Source organism: Gouania willdenowi, chromosome 17 (assembly GCF_900634775.1).
Source record: "Gouania willdenowi chromosome 17, fGouWil2.1, whole genome shotgun sequence".
Lineage (NCBI taxonomy): Eukaryota > Metazoa > Chordata > Actinopteri > Blenniiformes > Gobiesocidae > Gouania > Gouania willdenowi.
In genome coordinates, this window is record NC_041060.1 from 28223545 (window position 1) to 28239305 (window position 15761).

The 15761-nt window shown below is 41.9% G+C and overlaps 1 protein-coding gene across 7 annotated transcripts in view; it reads left to right on the top strand.

Moving 5' to 3' along the window:
* The window catches only part of LOC114478906 (chloride channel protein 2-like), a 134723-nt gene extending 120081 nt beyond the window's left edge, over positions 1 to 14642 (top strand). For 6 of the 7 annotated variants that reach the window (XM_028472262.1, XM_028472255.1, XM_028472256.1 and 3 more), the window contains exons 22-25: positions 1893 to 1931; positions 2031 to 2135; positions 8187 to 8273; positions 8369 to 14642. In XM_028472262.1, coding sequence (XP_028328063.1) covers positions 1893 to 1931; positions 2031 to 2135; positions 8187 to 8273; positions 8369 to 8917 — 780 coding nt within the window. In that variant the 3' untranslated portion in view covers positions 8918 to 14642. The remainder of the gene's footprint in view (positions 1 to 1892; positions 1932 to 2030; positions 2136 to 8186; positions 8274 to 8368) is intronic. The other variant, XM_028472261.1, reaches the window with a different exon arrangement.
* Positions 14643 to 15761: the final 1119 nt, after the last annotated feature.

Sequence of the window (15761 nt, forward strand, 5' to 3'; positions counted from 1 at the left end):
TAATAAGTCATTAGTGAATACCAGAGAACCACATGAGTGAGCATGAGAAATTATAAGAAAATATGTAATGAAAATAAAATGTAAATGTATAACTTAAAGACAAGCAACGTGAAATTAACAGTAAATATGCAACGTGTTGACTTGTATAAACTGTAAGTATATTAAATAAACACGTGCTTCATATACACATTTGTTTTTATTTAGGCTGTTTTATAATTTAGGAATTAGTGCTGGGCGATATATCGAGATTCAAGATCGAGTTTTCTATTTTGGCGATATAGAAAACTATAATATTTCATATATATATATATATATATATATATATATATAGCTTATTGTGTATCAAAATACTAGTTTTAGGAGTCGCTGCTTTTACTTCTCAGAACAACATGTAAAGCTCAGTTGGATTAATTTCTGAGTGCACATATTGTGCATCTGTTTGTTAATAAATGTCCCTGTGTGGCATTTAGCATCAGCAAATTTAACCCAGAATTGTTTTTCTGGTCAGACTTTATTTAATAAAATTATCTAAGGTTTATATCATATATCACCATTTTGAGAAAATATATTGAGATATGAGTTTTGGTCCATATTGCTCAGCCCTAGTAGGAATGTTCACAGCATTTCAATGTTAATAAAGGTCGACCGACCAGATTCTAATCACATAATTGTATTTAGTAAGTGGTTGATAAGTGGGTATTTTAGATTTCTTGTACATCTATCCTAAAATATAAGGGATACTGGAGCTTGGTTGGGCGGGTGGGACGACTGGTAGTGGGTGCCAAAAAATTTCCCTTATTTTCAAATCCAAAACTTGGCAGGTATGGCGTGTTCAAGTTTGTGGGGGCGTGGATTTGGACAGAGCACTGACAGGAGGAGGAGGTGGGGCTTAGAGGAGGAGGTGGGACTATATCTTTTAACACAAGAACAAATAAAAGTAAAAATACCTCTTCAGAGACAATTTTTTTAATGGTAAATTATTCCTTTGAGCATATATGTCCTATACATGATACACAAAGATGGATTTCAGAATTTTACCACTATTAACGTAGGTAATGTGTATATTTCTGAAACAAGAATATTAGATGAAATGTGTTCAAATTTGATACACTTTAATATACTTCACATAAGATTGTGTAAATATTGTGCTTTAGACATTAGATGGTTCATTTCATGCATTAGTTGCTGTTGGTTAGTTCAGTGGTGGAATTTACGTTTTATTTGCGTTCCTTTCTCAGGTGCTGGTCATGCCTTGGTGAAGAGTTCTTGTGGCTTAATCCAAATGTCTTTGGAAAAAACTGGAGTTGGTGGTCGAAACATAGGCTTTTTGTTGTTGGTGTCCGTTTACGAGTCTCTGTTAAAGGTTCAAATCAACATTAAAATCACTTAAAAGGAGTGTGTTGAAGAAGGTTGTTTTCAAACGGATCGTGTCCCCTATTGGAATTCAGAGAACAGGGGGCCTCCACAGCAACTCGTACAATGTTTTAAAAGAAAAAACATGCCCTTACGTCAACTCAGCTTGTATAAGAGTGTAGAATTCCTGATTATATTAAGCAAAACATGGTGAAGTCATTACTTGTAAGGACCTTGAGTGGGTGTTATCTATCAGTTCCGCTGTCACATCGATTTATATGGAGCCGTCGTGTGCTAAGGTCTTTAAGGTCACTCTGACTAAACAAGAGAACACTGAGAACATGCTACAGTTCACAGCTAAAAGTAATCTTTAGTAGGCATTATTTTCTTTTTCTAACATCTGAGAGGGTTTTTTTGTGTTGAATAAATCCTTTGAACAGAAGCATGTGTCTGTTATAGTTGAGCGTTGGTGTGGACGCTTTTTCTCACGTTTGTGTTTTAAACAGAAGAAAAACTAACTTAAGTTCTGCCTTTTTTAGGACACCACTGAGGTAGACGATTGCATGAGTCCTTCCGAGGTCAGACCTGCTCAAACATTAGATGATCAAAGTAAAATTATTCGGTCAATAATTTTAAAGGGTTTGTTTGTTTGTTTTTGGCCTCTTTTCCCATTACAGATCTCCGAGTGGGAGGAGCAGCAACTCGATGAACCAGTGGAGTTCAAGAACTGCAAAATTGATCCCGCCCCATTTCAGCTGGTGGAGCAAACATCTCTGCATAAGGTGCAACAGAAACACAAAGATAACAATCCGCTAAACAGATCCATTCAAGATTCTTAGTTATGGTTAATAAATATATCTCTGATTTTATATAATTAAACCAGATCAAGCTGATTATTTAATCATTCAGTTTATTTTAGTGTAATAATCTCAATAGTTACATTAGTCTAATGGGACCAGCTTTGTCTGTGAACGCGTGAAATATAATTAAAAAATATTGTTTCACAAATTGGGACGAATGAGTAGTGACATTATTTATGCTAACATTTATTTCACACAACGTGTGACATGTGAGTTTTTATCTTTCCATAGTAAAGTGTTAAATCTGACCATAAACAGTAAGACGCTCTTTTTATTTGGTCTATTCCTTATTTGGAGTGGTTAGCGTTAGCTCTGTGTGTCGGTGTGTTAGCTTTTGTTGAGACAGATTCATCTCTGTCACCGTGTTTGTGGAACTCTGGGTGGATCTGACGGAGGAACTTGAATTGGTTCACTTTGTTGGATGGTTGTCTGGTTTTAACCAAGTAGTGGTCCATGATGTATCGCAGCACGGCAGCTTTTGGTAGCTGTGACGATCACCTCACACACACACACGGACAGACGGCGGTGTGTGAAGGGGCAGTGGCGGTGCACATCAGAGCTTCCGTAAACAACGTTCCGCTCCAGAGAATAATAAGTTGACAACAAACGGGGGTAGTTTTGGCTCATGGAACACATTTTTTTGTGGCATTCTTAGTTAAATTGAGGGACAAATGTCCCGTGGCCCTCGCTAATTTCTGACATGGGAATTTATCGTTTATATTGTGGGATGACAAATTCTTACCGGTGAGAATGTTTTTGACGATAAATCATAAACGATAAAATATCGCACATTCCTACTTGCAATGACCTAATATGGGCTTGCAGCTCTATACACTTTTTGTGGCTTTATGTGAAGAGTTTAGTTTTGGCAGAGCAATTATCTAAGTCATTGCCAACCTTTATGTCATTCTTTATAAATAACTTTTTAAAGAGATTTTGGTCTTATTCACAGGGGGGAAAAGCTGGTTACTTACTGGTAAACCTGAGAAAGAATTTGAACAAAACATTACTAGAGAAAACAGCAGTTAACTGCCAGTGATGACGTCCCTGTGGAATAATGAAACTGAGACTTTTAAAGAAAGAACACATTCCCCTGAAGACAAGGGTCAAATTATTAATGGCCACTGCTTTGCTTTCCACAACACCATGCATACATGATCTGAATGAGACTTTCGACGGAAGGTCTTTGCGTTAAATAGGACTAAAAGGTTTGTACTGAATTAATCATTGATGAATCTGATCCTCGGTCTTATTGTTGGCAAGTACAAAAGGCAAAATAAGATAACATGCAAAACCAGAGGTTGAAAAAGATAAACCAAAAAAGTTCAGTGTGTTACTGTGAGTAACAGACTCTTTAAAATCAGGTCTACTGACCCCATGGACCAGATGTCCACAAATGGATTATTTTAAAGCCTTTCCAGCACAACAGGCATGATGACAAGGATGTGGAACAATTCTGCTCTTTGGCAGGACTTTTTTTTTTAAGTTTTTTGTTTTGATTCAGTATTTGTTGGGTTGTTGGAGCCCAAAGGTTAAAGAAAGGGGCATGTGGGTCTGATCTCAATATGATGATCCTCCCCCTTCTTACTTTCCTTAGACTGTTCCCTTCAGGGGGTGCCACAGTGAATTCTCTGCCTCTTTCTATCCTTACCCTCTGCATCCTTTTCTCTCACACCAACTGACTTTATGTCCTCTCTCACTACATCCATAAATCTCCTCTTTGGTCTTCTTCTAGGCCTCCTCCCTGGCAGTTCCAACCACAGCATCATTGTACTGATATACAGTATTCACTGTTTCTTCTCTGTACATGTCCAAACCCTCTGTCTGGTCTCTGACTTTATTTTCAAAATATCTAACATGTGTCATCCTCTGATGTACTCATTCCTGATACTATCTATCCTCGTCACTCCTGAACATCTTCATCTCTACTACCTCTGGCAGTGCCTCCTGTCTTTTCCTCGGTGCCACTGTCTCTAAACCATACAACATGGCTGGTCTCACTTCTGTCTTGCAAACTTTTCCTTTCTTTCTTGCTGATACTCTTCTCTCACACGTCACACCTGACACTTTTCTCCACCCATTCCAGCCTGCTTGCAAATGCTTTTTCACCTCATTTCCACACACTCCATTGTTTTGGAGCGTTGAACCTAAAGCCAGATATGTTTCTGCATCAAATCGATGCCTTAGTGCTCTACGTAGTGCTCTACTTAGACCCCCACACTATAACCTGACTTGCACCTCCCAAAAATGCTGACTAGGCATTGAGGCGACGCAAAATGTAAGGTCAGCTCCAAACCTCAGCCCCGGTCACTGCCTTTTCCACTCAACACCGCCATGTTTCAGTTTTTTGCAGAGCGATACGAGAGTTGTTTCTACTGTGGATTGAGTCAAGGACAGAACCGAGACAATTGAAAAGCGCTTTATTATTTCATTTCATTGCTGCAGCACACATGAAGCACCGCCAAACGAAGTCAATCACAGACAAAAGGTGTGCGTTTACAGTTAGTATCGCTACTCTGCCTCATCTCTGTACCTACAGTGTGTTTCTGTGTGTGTTGCGTTAACAGTCAACAATGGCTGACATGCTGTGGAGGCTCCCAGAGGAGCAGACATGACGTTATTTTTAAAGCGAGTTTTAAACCGCTGTCCCGCTCCTAACTCCCCGCTTCCAGGAGCCGTGGACCAGGTTTCCTCGCTGCGCCCTCTCCACTCTACGGCGGTGCGACAGTGCGCTCAATACACTTTTATTGAGCGCACTGTCACTCAATAATATACAGTTGTACAGTGTCACTGTATAACAAAGTATATACAAACATACTTTTTTTGTATGTTGCAAATGTTTATAGTGAAAAGCACATGTTTTGAAATTGTTGTTTTCATGTCTGTGTCCAACAGTACACACACGGTTAGGTAGGTGAGTAATAATTACAAATAATACATTTTAAAATTACATTTTAAGATGCTTAAAAAACATAAAACATTATTTTCTGTGACCAGGAGATAAACAAGCACTTTTTAATGCTCCTCTAAAACCTCACACACACAACCCCCGAGCGGCATGGCGGCCAATTGCATACCGATGCATTCGCTCGACACAGAAGTGCAGTTGGCCGACCTCTGCGTCACATTGATGGCGTAGATCCTGACGTAGAACCATATACCAGTACCTAAAATCCTCCACCTTCTGTATAAGCCTTAAAAACCTTAAACAGTATTTGTTATGCGTGTGATGTTTGGAGCCAAACACTCAGCTAGAATTCATCAACATTTTAAATGTAAAAATGCACTACGTGGTGTATATATATATATATATATATATATATGTGTATAAAAACTAGCAGTCTGCTTTAACCTCTTATTCAAACACATGTATTATCTTGCTGCGGCTAACCCTTCATTCTTCTCCTTTCTCCATTCCTCCCACTACTTCTTCTACTATAAACATCATAGTCCATGGAACTACATGTTTAACCTCATCTGTCAGTCAGTCTGTGTACTGAACAAGAAGCTGCTCAAAGCTGATCATTGCTGCAGTCCCACCTCCACTTCCTCATACAATAGCACAGCTCCTCTCTGAGCACCCTGTCATAAGCTTTCTCTAGATTTACAAAGACACAATGTTAGCTCCCTCTGACCTTCTCTGGACTATCAACATCCTCAAAGCAAAAACTGAATGAGTATTACTCCTCTAATGCTCCTTTTTGCCCTCACTCTAGCTTCCATTACTTTTTCCCACAACTTTATTGAATGACTCATCCACTTTATTCCTCTGTAGTTGCCACAGCTCTGCAGTCTCCCTTTTCCTTAAAAATGGGCACCAGCACACTTCTCCATTCCTCAGGCATCCTCTCACTGTCCAAGACCATGTTGAACCACCTTGTCAAAACCCTACTGCAACCTCTCCTAGACACTTTCATACATCTACAGATATACCATCAGGACCAACTGCCTTTCAACTCTTCATCCTCTTCAATTCACTTCAGTCTTACTAAGCTGTGTTACTTCCTGCTCTCATTTGCCTTGTTTATCAGTTCAATACTCTTTCCATCTTCCCATCACACTTCTGGCCTCTGTCAACACATCCTCATCTCTATCTTTAATCACTCTAACCTGCTGTATGTCCTTCCCATCTCCATCTATCTGCCTCGCTAACCTGTATAAATCAGTCTTTCCTTCTTTACTATCCAACCGAGCACACAAGTCAGTGTGCACCCATTCTTTTGACTTTACCACATTTACTTACCTTACGCTGTATCTCCCTGTACTCCTGTCTACTGTCTTCAGTTGTCCCAGTGTCCCACTTCTTCTTAGCTATTTTCTTTCTCTTAATGCTCTCCTGCACTTCCTCATTCCACAACCAAGTCTCCTTGTCTACTTTCCTTCCAGATGACACACCGAGCGCTCTTCTACTTGCGTCCCTGATCACATTATCAGGAAGATAGGTCATCTGGAAGTACCTCCTGGCCACCCAGACACCAGAGTCATCCAACACAACACCATCCTCTGTCTGGCTATGCTCTCACCTACAACTACTTTGCAGTTGCTGATCTCCTTCAGATTACATCATCTACACAAGATGTAGTCGATCTGTGTGATCCTTTCTCCGCTCTTTGAGGTCACCCTGTGTTCCTGCCCCTTCTGGAAGAGAGTTTTCACCACAGTCATTTCTATCTTTTGGCAAAGTCTGAAACCATCTGTTCTGCATTTCAAACCAAACCTTCCCATCACCTCCTCATCACATTTGTTACCTGCACCAACATGTCCATTAAAATCTTCACCAGTCACCACTCTCTCATCTTTAGAGATACTCACAGCATCACTTCATCTAACTCACACCAGAATTTCAAATTTTCTTTGAGATCACATCCTTACTGTGGGGCATCACCACTAACAACATTAAGCATCACACCTTCAATTTCAAGCTTCAAACTCTTCACTTTGGCTGACACTCTTTTCACCTCCACAACATTCCTAACAAACTTGTCCTTCAAGATAACTCGCACTCCACTCCTCTTCCTATCCACATGATAAAACAGCTTGAACCCTGCTCCTAAGCTCCTAGCCTTTCTATCTTTCCACCTGGTTTCTTTCCTCCTCTGCATCATGTCAACTAACTCTCTAGCTTTCAATGTCATTGTCCCAAAATTATGGGTCTCTGCCTACAAACACACCTACCTCCTCTCCTTCTTCGACCATCAGTAGTTAAATTTTTGACCGACAGTTTTGATGGTGGGCTTCATTAACCCGGACCTTGACTGATTCAGCATGGAAGCCATTTGAGTGATTCAGTTTGGCATTCATCTTGGATGCTCTTGCACAACACTGCATTTATACGGACTTGGGACTGCCACAAGGAAGACACTGGCTTGTGCCCCCCTTAAGGCTGAATTCTCAAGATGTTGATCCTAACGTCCAAAAATGTGCAGGATGGTAGCTGCTGCAGAGTTCCCAGTATTACATTTTTGTAGAAGAAAAGTAAACAACAAGGACTTTTACCCGATATAATTACCATATCAAAATATGGCAATACATTTGAGTAGTACCTGATATAATAAATAAAGTACTATGTTTTGAGGATTAGTTCTTGTCATTGGGTATATTAATTCAAATTTAAAAAACACAGGCGTTCATGATGGTGTCACTAATGTTAGTCATGGGTCCCTGGGCAGCGTCAGCATTGTCTTTGACGTATGCCCTCTCACTATTGAGATTTATTTTTAACTGTTCTCTACTGAAGTCGCCATAGGGCGAGAAGAGAAACCTGTCTAAGAAAAATGTCTAAGATGATGCTGAAGCTACAGGAACACATAACACTCAAACGCAACATTATGACAATCATGTAAAACGTTTACACAAATGAAAATCACCCGGCGTTCATGTTCTGAAGTTAATTTGCTCTGTGCAAGTCATTTTTTTCCATTATTCAACTTGTGAAATTTTAAATCTTCTGACCAATCACTTGTGCTACCACAGACTCACACCATCTTCTCTCTGCTGGGCCTGGATCATGCCTATGTAACCAGCATGGGACGGCTGGTTGGAGTGGTTTCTCTCAAAGAGGTATGAAGAGTGAATTAAATTTTTTTTCTCCCATTCTCAACACTTTGCTGACTTCCACTTCCTTTGTCTTTGATTCTTCCTTTCTGGTCACAAAGCTACGAAAGGCAATTGAAGGCTCTGTGACAGTGACCGGAGTCAAAGTGCGCCCTCCATTGGCAAGTTTTCGGGACAGTGGAAACAGCACAAATGTATCTGAGGTAACAGAACTACACAAGCTGTGCATCCGGCACAGGGGGCTGTCGTTACCACGGGAACCCAACCTTCCAGATGTAGAGGACCAACCCGATCTCCCATACAAAGAGATCCCTGTAAGCTTTTTGGAACAAACAAATCTGCAGTGTGAAACCAACCTTGGTGATGACTTGAACCTATCATCAGAGATGGTTCTAGAGGAAAGCCCCTCCTTCAATGAAGACCAATCAGAGTTTATTTTTGACTGCAGCCCCTCCCACACTGAGGTGTCAGAGCTGGCCTGTGACTATGACCCCTCCAACCAAATTCCTGAGCTGGATAACATGGAGCAAGAAAAGGAGGTTCCATATCTGAACAATGACCATTCAGACCCTGTGGGGGAGGTCAGCACCTCTCACACACTCAATCCCAATGATCAGATGTCACCTCATGAGTGTTTCTTAAATTTGTAGGGCTTACACTCACTTTAAAATCCAGCCTGAATATTTGTCTTTCTACCATTGTCTGTAAAGCAACTGAGAGCGAGTGGAAAAAATGCATGTTTGAAGGATAAAGCTCGATTCATCTGATTTCAGGTCAATTCAATTGGATTTGCCTTCACACAATATAAACAGGTAAATGTGATTTGACAAAAAACTTTTAAATACTTTGTTTGATTTTGCGTCATCCACAGAAAAAATGCTGATAATTACTAATAGGTATATTAGTATGCATCAAAATCACCCAAAACACACCAATAGCTGATTATATGGGACTGTGCAATTGAGAGAAAATGATTTAAGCCAGATGCAGAGCAGGTGTGTTACCTAGTATTTAGTATAGTGTACACTGTAGGTTTTGATGAGATCCCTCACTGGAGACCTTTTAATGATACTTTGTTTGGTTCTAATTCAACTAAAATGGTTTTGTTGTTGGAAAGTTTGAACGTGCAGAGCTAAATAAATGCTGAGGTGACAATTGTGGCTGCATTAAGAATTAAAACCAAGTCATTTTCTAAAACATTTCTTCTCTTTTTGTTTGACAAAGAACCCTTTGGCGAATTAATATAATTCGTTATGAAGCCCCATACCTCAGCACATATTGCTTTTAAAAATGTCATTGTTGACCCAAAGCACCATACTGTCACAGTTTTAATTGAATTATGTTAGTTTAAAGTATTTGCTGTAGTTCTCCTGGTGTCTTTCTCTATGTTCGTCTGTCACCACACAGCGACCACATCTACCTGCAACAAATAATAGAAAAGGGCACCTCACTGTGTGCACCATCATCTCTGCACTCTCAGCTGTTGTGTATTTGTCCTGTTTGGGATCGCTCAATGAATGGATAGTGTGCAACATTTTTTACATTAGTTTTCCAAAATACACAAAATAACATAAATAAAAGAATAAATAAATTTGCTTGGAGCAATATCAATGATAAGCACATGCAACATGAATGTAAAAATAACTGCAGGACTCTTACTTTTCTCCCTAATCATTTATGCAAATTTGTTTTTAACTTTTGTTAAACTTAACCCGTACCAGATATCTGTTTTGAGACGCATCACAAGATGTATTGTGGGGGGATCCACAGTATCTCGCAGGGCCTCGGCAGCATTTTTTTTTTCCCTTCAGATTTCTGACATGTTGACTCTCTCTACCTTTCATTCTTCTTTTCACTTTAGTAGACTAAATGCAGCAGAGGCGTGGTGCTTCCCCCACAGGTCAACAAAGGAAATGTCTGTGGGCCATGAACGCTCTATGGTGCAGACTGTGGATTTCTTTAAAGGATGTCATGATTATGACGACCATTGATAAGCTGTGTGGTTTTAGTTCTCTTTCATAATGCACGTTTTAATGTCTCATAAGGGATAAACGCCCCTGCGTGATCCCTCAGAAGCCCATTCTCATTACACCAATCCTGATTAGCTGGTGAAACATATTCATCCCCAGCAGGTAGTCTCACTTATTATACTCTCACTCAGAGCTATCTCGTGTTCATTGGCTGCTCAACTGTCAGCAGACGGACCCTTTTTTGGATTCTGTTACCGGACGCTGCTGGTAGATGCTCTTTGTTCTCGACCACACCAGGTCAACCAGTGCTTCCTTGCCTCACCACGGCCGTCGAGCACCGACCGCTAACACACCAGTTAACGGCTCAGTCCATCACTGCACTCGACACCCCACCACGGCTGTCAAGCCCGGGAGTTAACACACCAGTTGACGGCTCGGTTACAGCACTGCCCTCCCCACCCCACCACGGTCGCCAGGCGCCAGCTGTTGTCTGTCCAGTTGGCATACCAGCTAGTCGCCACGTATTAGAGCTAGCTAACCACCTCTCTCTGCCTGCATGCCAGCACAGAGGGATGGAGAACAAGGCCCCACACACCAGGGGGTTTGGTGGCGAGATTTTGCCGGTGCGGGAACAAGATTTTGAGCAGAGACACATATCAGGTCTGCTCAGGCTGCATCGGGCTGGAACATGCCTGGCAGGCCCTTGGCGCTCCCGGTTCTTGCCATCACTGTGCCGTGTTCACTGTGAAGAGACACGCCAAACTAGTCTGTTTGAGCAGGACCCCTACCTCTCTCCACACGGCACCCCCTTTGCAAATGAGGGTGGAGACGGGGACCTTCCTGGAGGCTGAAGTGAGGCCTGGTTCCAGCTGGGGCTCCCAGCTCGACCTCGCCACTGTGCCTCCAACCGAGGAATATGTCCTGGAACTGGACTGTGGGGACGATGAAGATGCCACCTCTGAACTCCTCATATTAGAGAACGAAGAGGACAACATCTTCGTCACTTCAGCTCGGGCTGCACAGCGTGCTGCCTCTGTTGCCTCCTGGGAAGGAGCTGAGGGAAGCACACCAGCTTGTTCTCTCCCCAGCTTGGACATGTTGGACGTGTGCAAATGCGTCACTGCTCAACTGGCCATTCCCTGGCCTACAAGGGGAAGCGGCTCGGCGAGGTAATTACTCCCCATCTTCCCAGAGCTGCTCGACAAGGTGGCGCGTTCATGGAAGGACCGTCCGTCCAGCAGCAGGAGCTCTCTCCCGACTTGAGCGGTTCTACAAGGCAGCGGCGCTCTCGGCCAGAGTGCTCAATGTGTTGTTCCTCCTCACAGCCTACCAGGCAGAGCTGTGTGACGATCTTGAGCCGACTCGGGACCCAACCACATGAGAGGAGATGTTGGTGGTCACTGACTTGTGCCTCCGTATACAGTGCTGCATGGTCCAGGCCACTGGAAAAGCAATAGGGACTATGGTTCTGCAGGAAAGGGCCCACTGGCCCGACCTTGCGAACTTATCCGAGAAAAAGAAGGAAGATATGCTGCATATGCCCGTTATTCCGGAGGGGATCTTTGGATCCGCGCTGGCTTCCATGAAGAGACGATGAGAAACAAAGGGTATTTGTACGGTGCGTGGAAGCAGCGATCCGTTTGGCCACATATCTGGATTACTGGTTGCTTTTGGCACAGTTGGAGATGGAGGCCAGAGCGCGCACACGTATTCTATTACGTCACCTAGGCGATCTGGGCTTTGTGATAAACGCGGAGAAGAGCATGTTGGAACTGGTACAGAAGATAGTCTTTCTGGGTCTATCCCTGTATTCGGGGTCTTTTGGCGGCTCGGGTGGAGGCTTTCAGAACGTGGAGCTGTGGTCACCTCCTCTCGTTGAGAGCGACGCACATCCCGGGAGCCCTGAACATGGGCGCAGACCTGCTGTCCAGGGGGGGCGCCGATTTATCGGGATTGGATGTTACACCCGAAGGTTGTGGGATGGCTGTGGCCTCGTTACGCACAGACCGAGATGGATCTTTTTGCCGAGGAGAAAACGTGCAGTGTGAGCTGTTTTACTCCCAACACAGCTCAGGTGCTCCCCTCGGCTTAAACGCACTAGCGCACGATTGGCCGCACGTGCTGCTCTACCTTCTCCTATTGACCTCACGGCCTTCTCTGCCTCACAAGGTGAGCAGCGGCCTCATGTGTTATGCAATGCGCGCTTTTGTGGATATGACTTGGAGCCTCAGGAGGAACGATCAGCTGTTCATCTCCTGGGCTCCGCCCCATAAAGGAAAGCCTGTTACTAAGCAATGCCTGTCACACTGGGTGGTAGAGGCGATTGCTTTTGCTTATACAAGTCAGGGTCTGCAGCCGCCTGCGGGTTTGCATGCACACTCAACTCAGGGTATAGCCACATCCTGGGCCTTGTTCAGGGGAGTGACTGTGCAGGACATTTGTGCTGTGGCGAGCTTATCCTCGGCCCTTACTTTTGTCTGGTTTTACAGGCTGGATGTCTTTGCTTCGTGCATGGCGCGGGCGGTTCGCCTGTCCTGATCGGAACAGTGCTTGCCCTGCGTGCTGATGTACGCATGATAAGCTTGTCTGCAATACAGGAGCTACCACATTCCATTGTGAGACATCGAAACAAGTATTATGAAAGAGAACTTTAGGTTGTTTACACCAGGCAACCCTCCTTGCTGAGCAGGTGAGAAGAGGTGCTTATTTTGAATGGCGTAGTATTCTCTGCCCACGCTACTTATAGTAGGTGTGATGAAATGCGGCGGATGGATACGTTTCACCAGCCAATCAGGATTGGTGTAATGAGATTGGGTTTCTGAGGGGTGATGCAGGGGCGTGCATCCCATAGTGAGACATCTCACTCATATTACTCAGAGAACCGGGGTTATGTAAATAACCTAAAGTTTTAAAAAGGAATTGTCAAAGTTAAAAAAAAAAGCACTATTATTAAATTGTATTATTATTATTTTAACGTAATAAACCTGGGCAGTGGTTAAGAAAATGGGCTTGTAACCAGAGGGTTGCAGGTTCAAATCCACTGTGGGCTATCACTATGGAGCAGGTCCCCTAGGGACCCATAGTAATGCACCATGGTCTTATTGTATGTACACTGACAGCCATGGATGCATCCTAGTCTAGCACTTCAATTACACTAGTTCTAGTATGTGTACTCATGCATTTGCAGTTTATTGCTTTGACTAAGGCATCAACTGCTATTAACTTTTGTCATTATTTCATGATGAATGGCAATAAGAGAACAGAAAACACCAGCTTTATTCTGTGTTTTGCATGTGTTTGAATAGTAAGAAGCTTTCTTAAATCTTGTTTAGCCTCTTAGATTACCGCTACATTTCAAGGATGGGCATGAGTCGGGAAAGGATTCAGAGAGTGGCTATCTAAAAATAATTCTAGAGGCTTTGACTTCAATGAGGACATGCTGGTATACATTTTTACCTCCAGTACCACAGTACCATATATCTATAGGATGTAATAATAGTCTCTTTTTTAGAAGATGTCTTGTTATGAGAACAAATATTAAAGAGTGAGGTTCAGTCGACTCTTCATTGTTTAAACCTTTCAGTTACTACTCTGTACACTGGCCTCAAGTTACACAAATAATGGCAGCTTCCAAAGACCTGCATAACCAAGCACAGGACTGATGTACCAGTGAAGCACATTGTAATTACCATGATTATGATTCCCTGCACATCGGCACTGTCTGTCTTTCAGCTGCCTCTAAAGCCCTGAATGAGGTTGATCTGTGGTGTAAGACAAATGCACCCATTTCAGGGACATACAACACACTAATGTGCACGCAACACACTGTAGGTATGCACACTGTTCAGAGGACTAAGAATAAGTTGGTTATATCATGGTATTCTAACAGTTCTGTTACATCAATAATAAAGAGCACAATCCATGTTGCCCTCTTATTGCAAAATGCTCAGAAATGTAATTTCAGTTTGAAGGCCAAACATTACATGTATCCATGCTTGTTCACATGTGTTTTTGTCCTGAACAAGGAAACTGCTTTGTTCAACTAGATTTATATATCAACCATGTCTGACGTCGCCCTCTGCAAACCCACACTTTTTTTCTTTGAACATTTCTGTATAGCATATGAATGTGAAGTAGTGCTCGCCATATAAGACGTAAAGAAATACTTGTAGAATGTCTAAGCTAACTGGCAGCGTATCTAGTTAAGCAATAAGTCTGTAGTATCTCCCTTTATATGGCACAGGCCTGTGTTTGCTTTGTACATATGGAAATATGAGAGTTGCACACATGCTATATTGTACATAGAGGAATTATGCATTCAAAATCAACAGCCATTATTATTTTTCAAAGGACATGGAATTGTTTTTGTACATGAATGAATGATTAAATTTAAAGAGAAAATAAATGTTGTCCATTGTTTATTTCTTTACTTATTTAAACAAAAGCCAATTGATAGGTTAAAAAATATACATATATATTTGGACCGAGAATCTCTGCACTATGCATACCATCAATGGGTTTGAAAAGAACAACCACAGTGTACTTTATATGCACACCTCAGCTTTATTTAGAATATACTTCCATCCAAATCATAGATTGAAGAAACCGATTCCACTGAATGTGTTCACGTATTAGGTAGGGGTGTTAAAGTCAAAGGTTTACTTTTATTATATTATTTTTTTACAGGTTTTGTCTTTTCTTCTTTATTGCCTGAATCGAATAAGTACCATGTGTAACTCGGTAGCATTAATGAGCCAATTGTTATAATCAGATATCTAAAATATGCAGGAGATCTGCTTTTAAAATACTCTGAAGGGAATAAGTAATAGTTTTTAACAACAAAATGGTTACTTTTTATTATCGGCTGAATCAGTTGCAGTTGCACTCATTTGGACACTGGGTGACAGTGTGAGCAGATTACATATGTGTGTTGCTGTCCTAACAGAAGATGAAAGTGCTGCTGCTATGAGTCTGCTCATTATGGGTGGGAGGAATGATTGATCAGTGAATCGTTTTACATGCATTACCAAATATCGACCTGTTGTTCCACAGTTGTAGAAGCCTTGAGTCCACAGGCATCACCAGAGGGTGGGTTGGGTCGTTGGTAAATCTCTGCTGGGCCTGCAAATGTCTTCTGTTGCTGTTTGTTTTGAAGCTCTTGCTCTTGGTTCTCTTAACCAAACAGAAGGCATAGACTCTCCATCATCTGCTTTCAGAAAATTTGAAACATCCCTACCTAATCTTGAAGCTCGGTCATGTTTTCCCCTGAATATTAGGGATGCACCAAAATCAAATTCTCGGCCAAAAATGAAAATGAGGAAACCAAAGCCAAAAACCAAAATAAATTATTAGTCCCATTTCATATATGGCTTTGAATGCTAATATCAATAAAATTAAAACATTGCAATTGTGTACATTAGTATTATTGCTTCAAAGAATACATCAATTAAAAATATGAAGATATGTATTTAGCACTGACATTCCAACAATGAACAATATAAAATAAAATCAATAAAATGTTCGA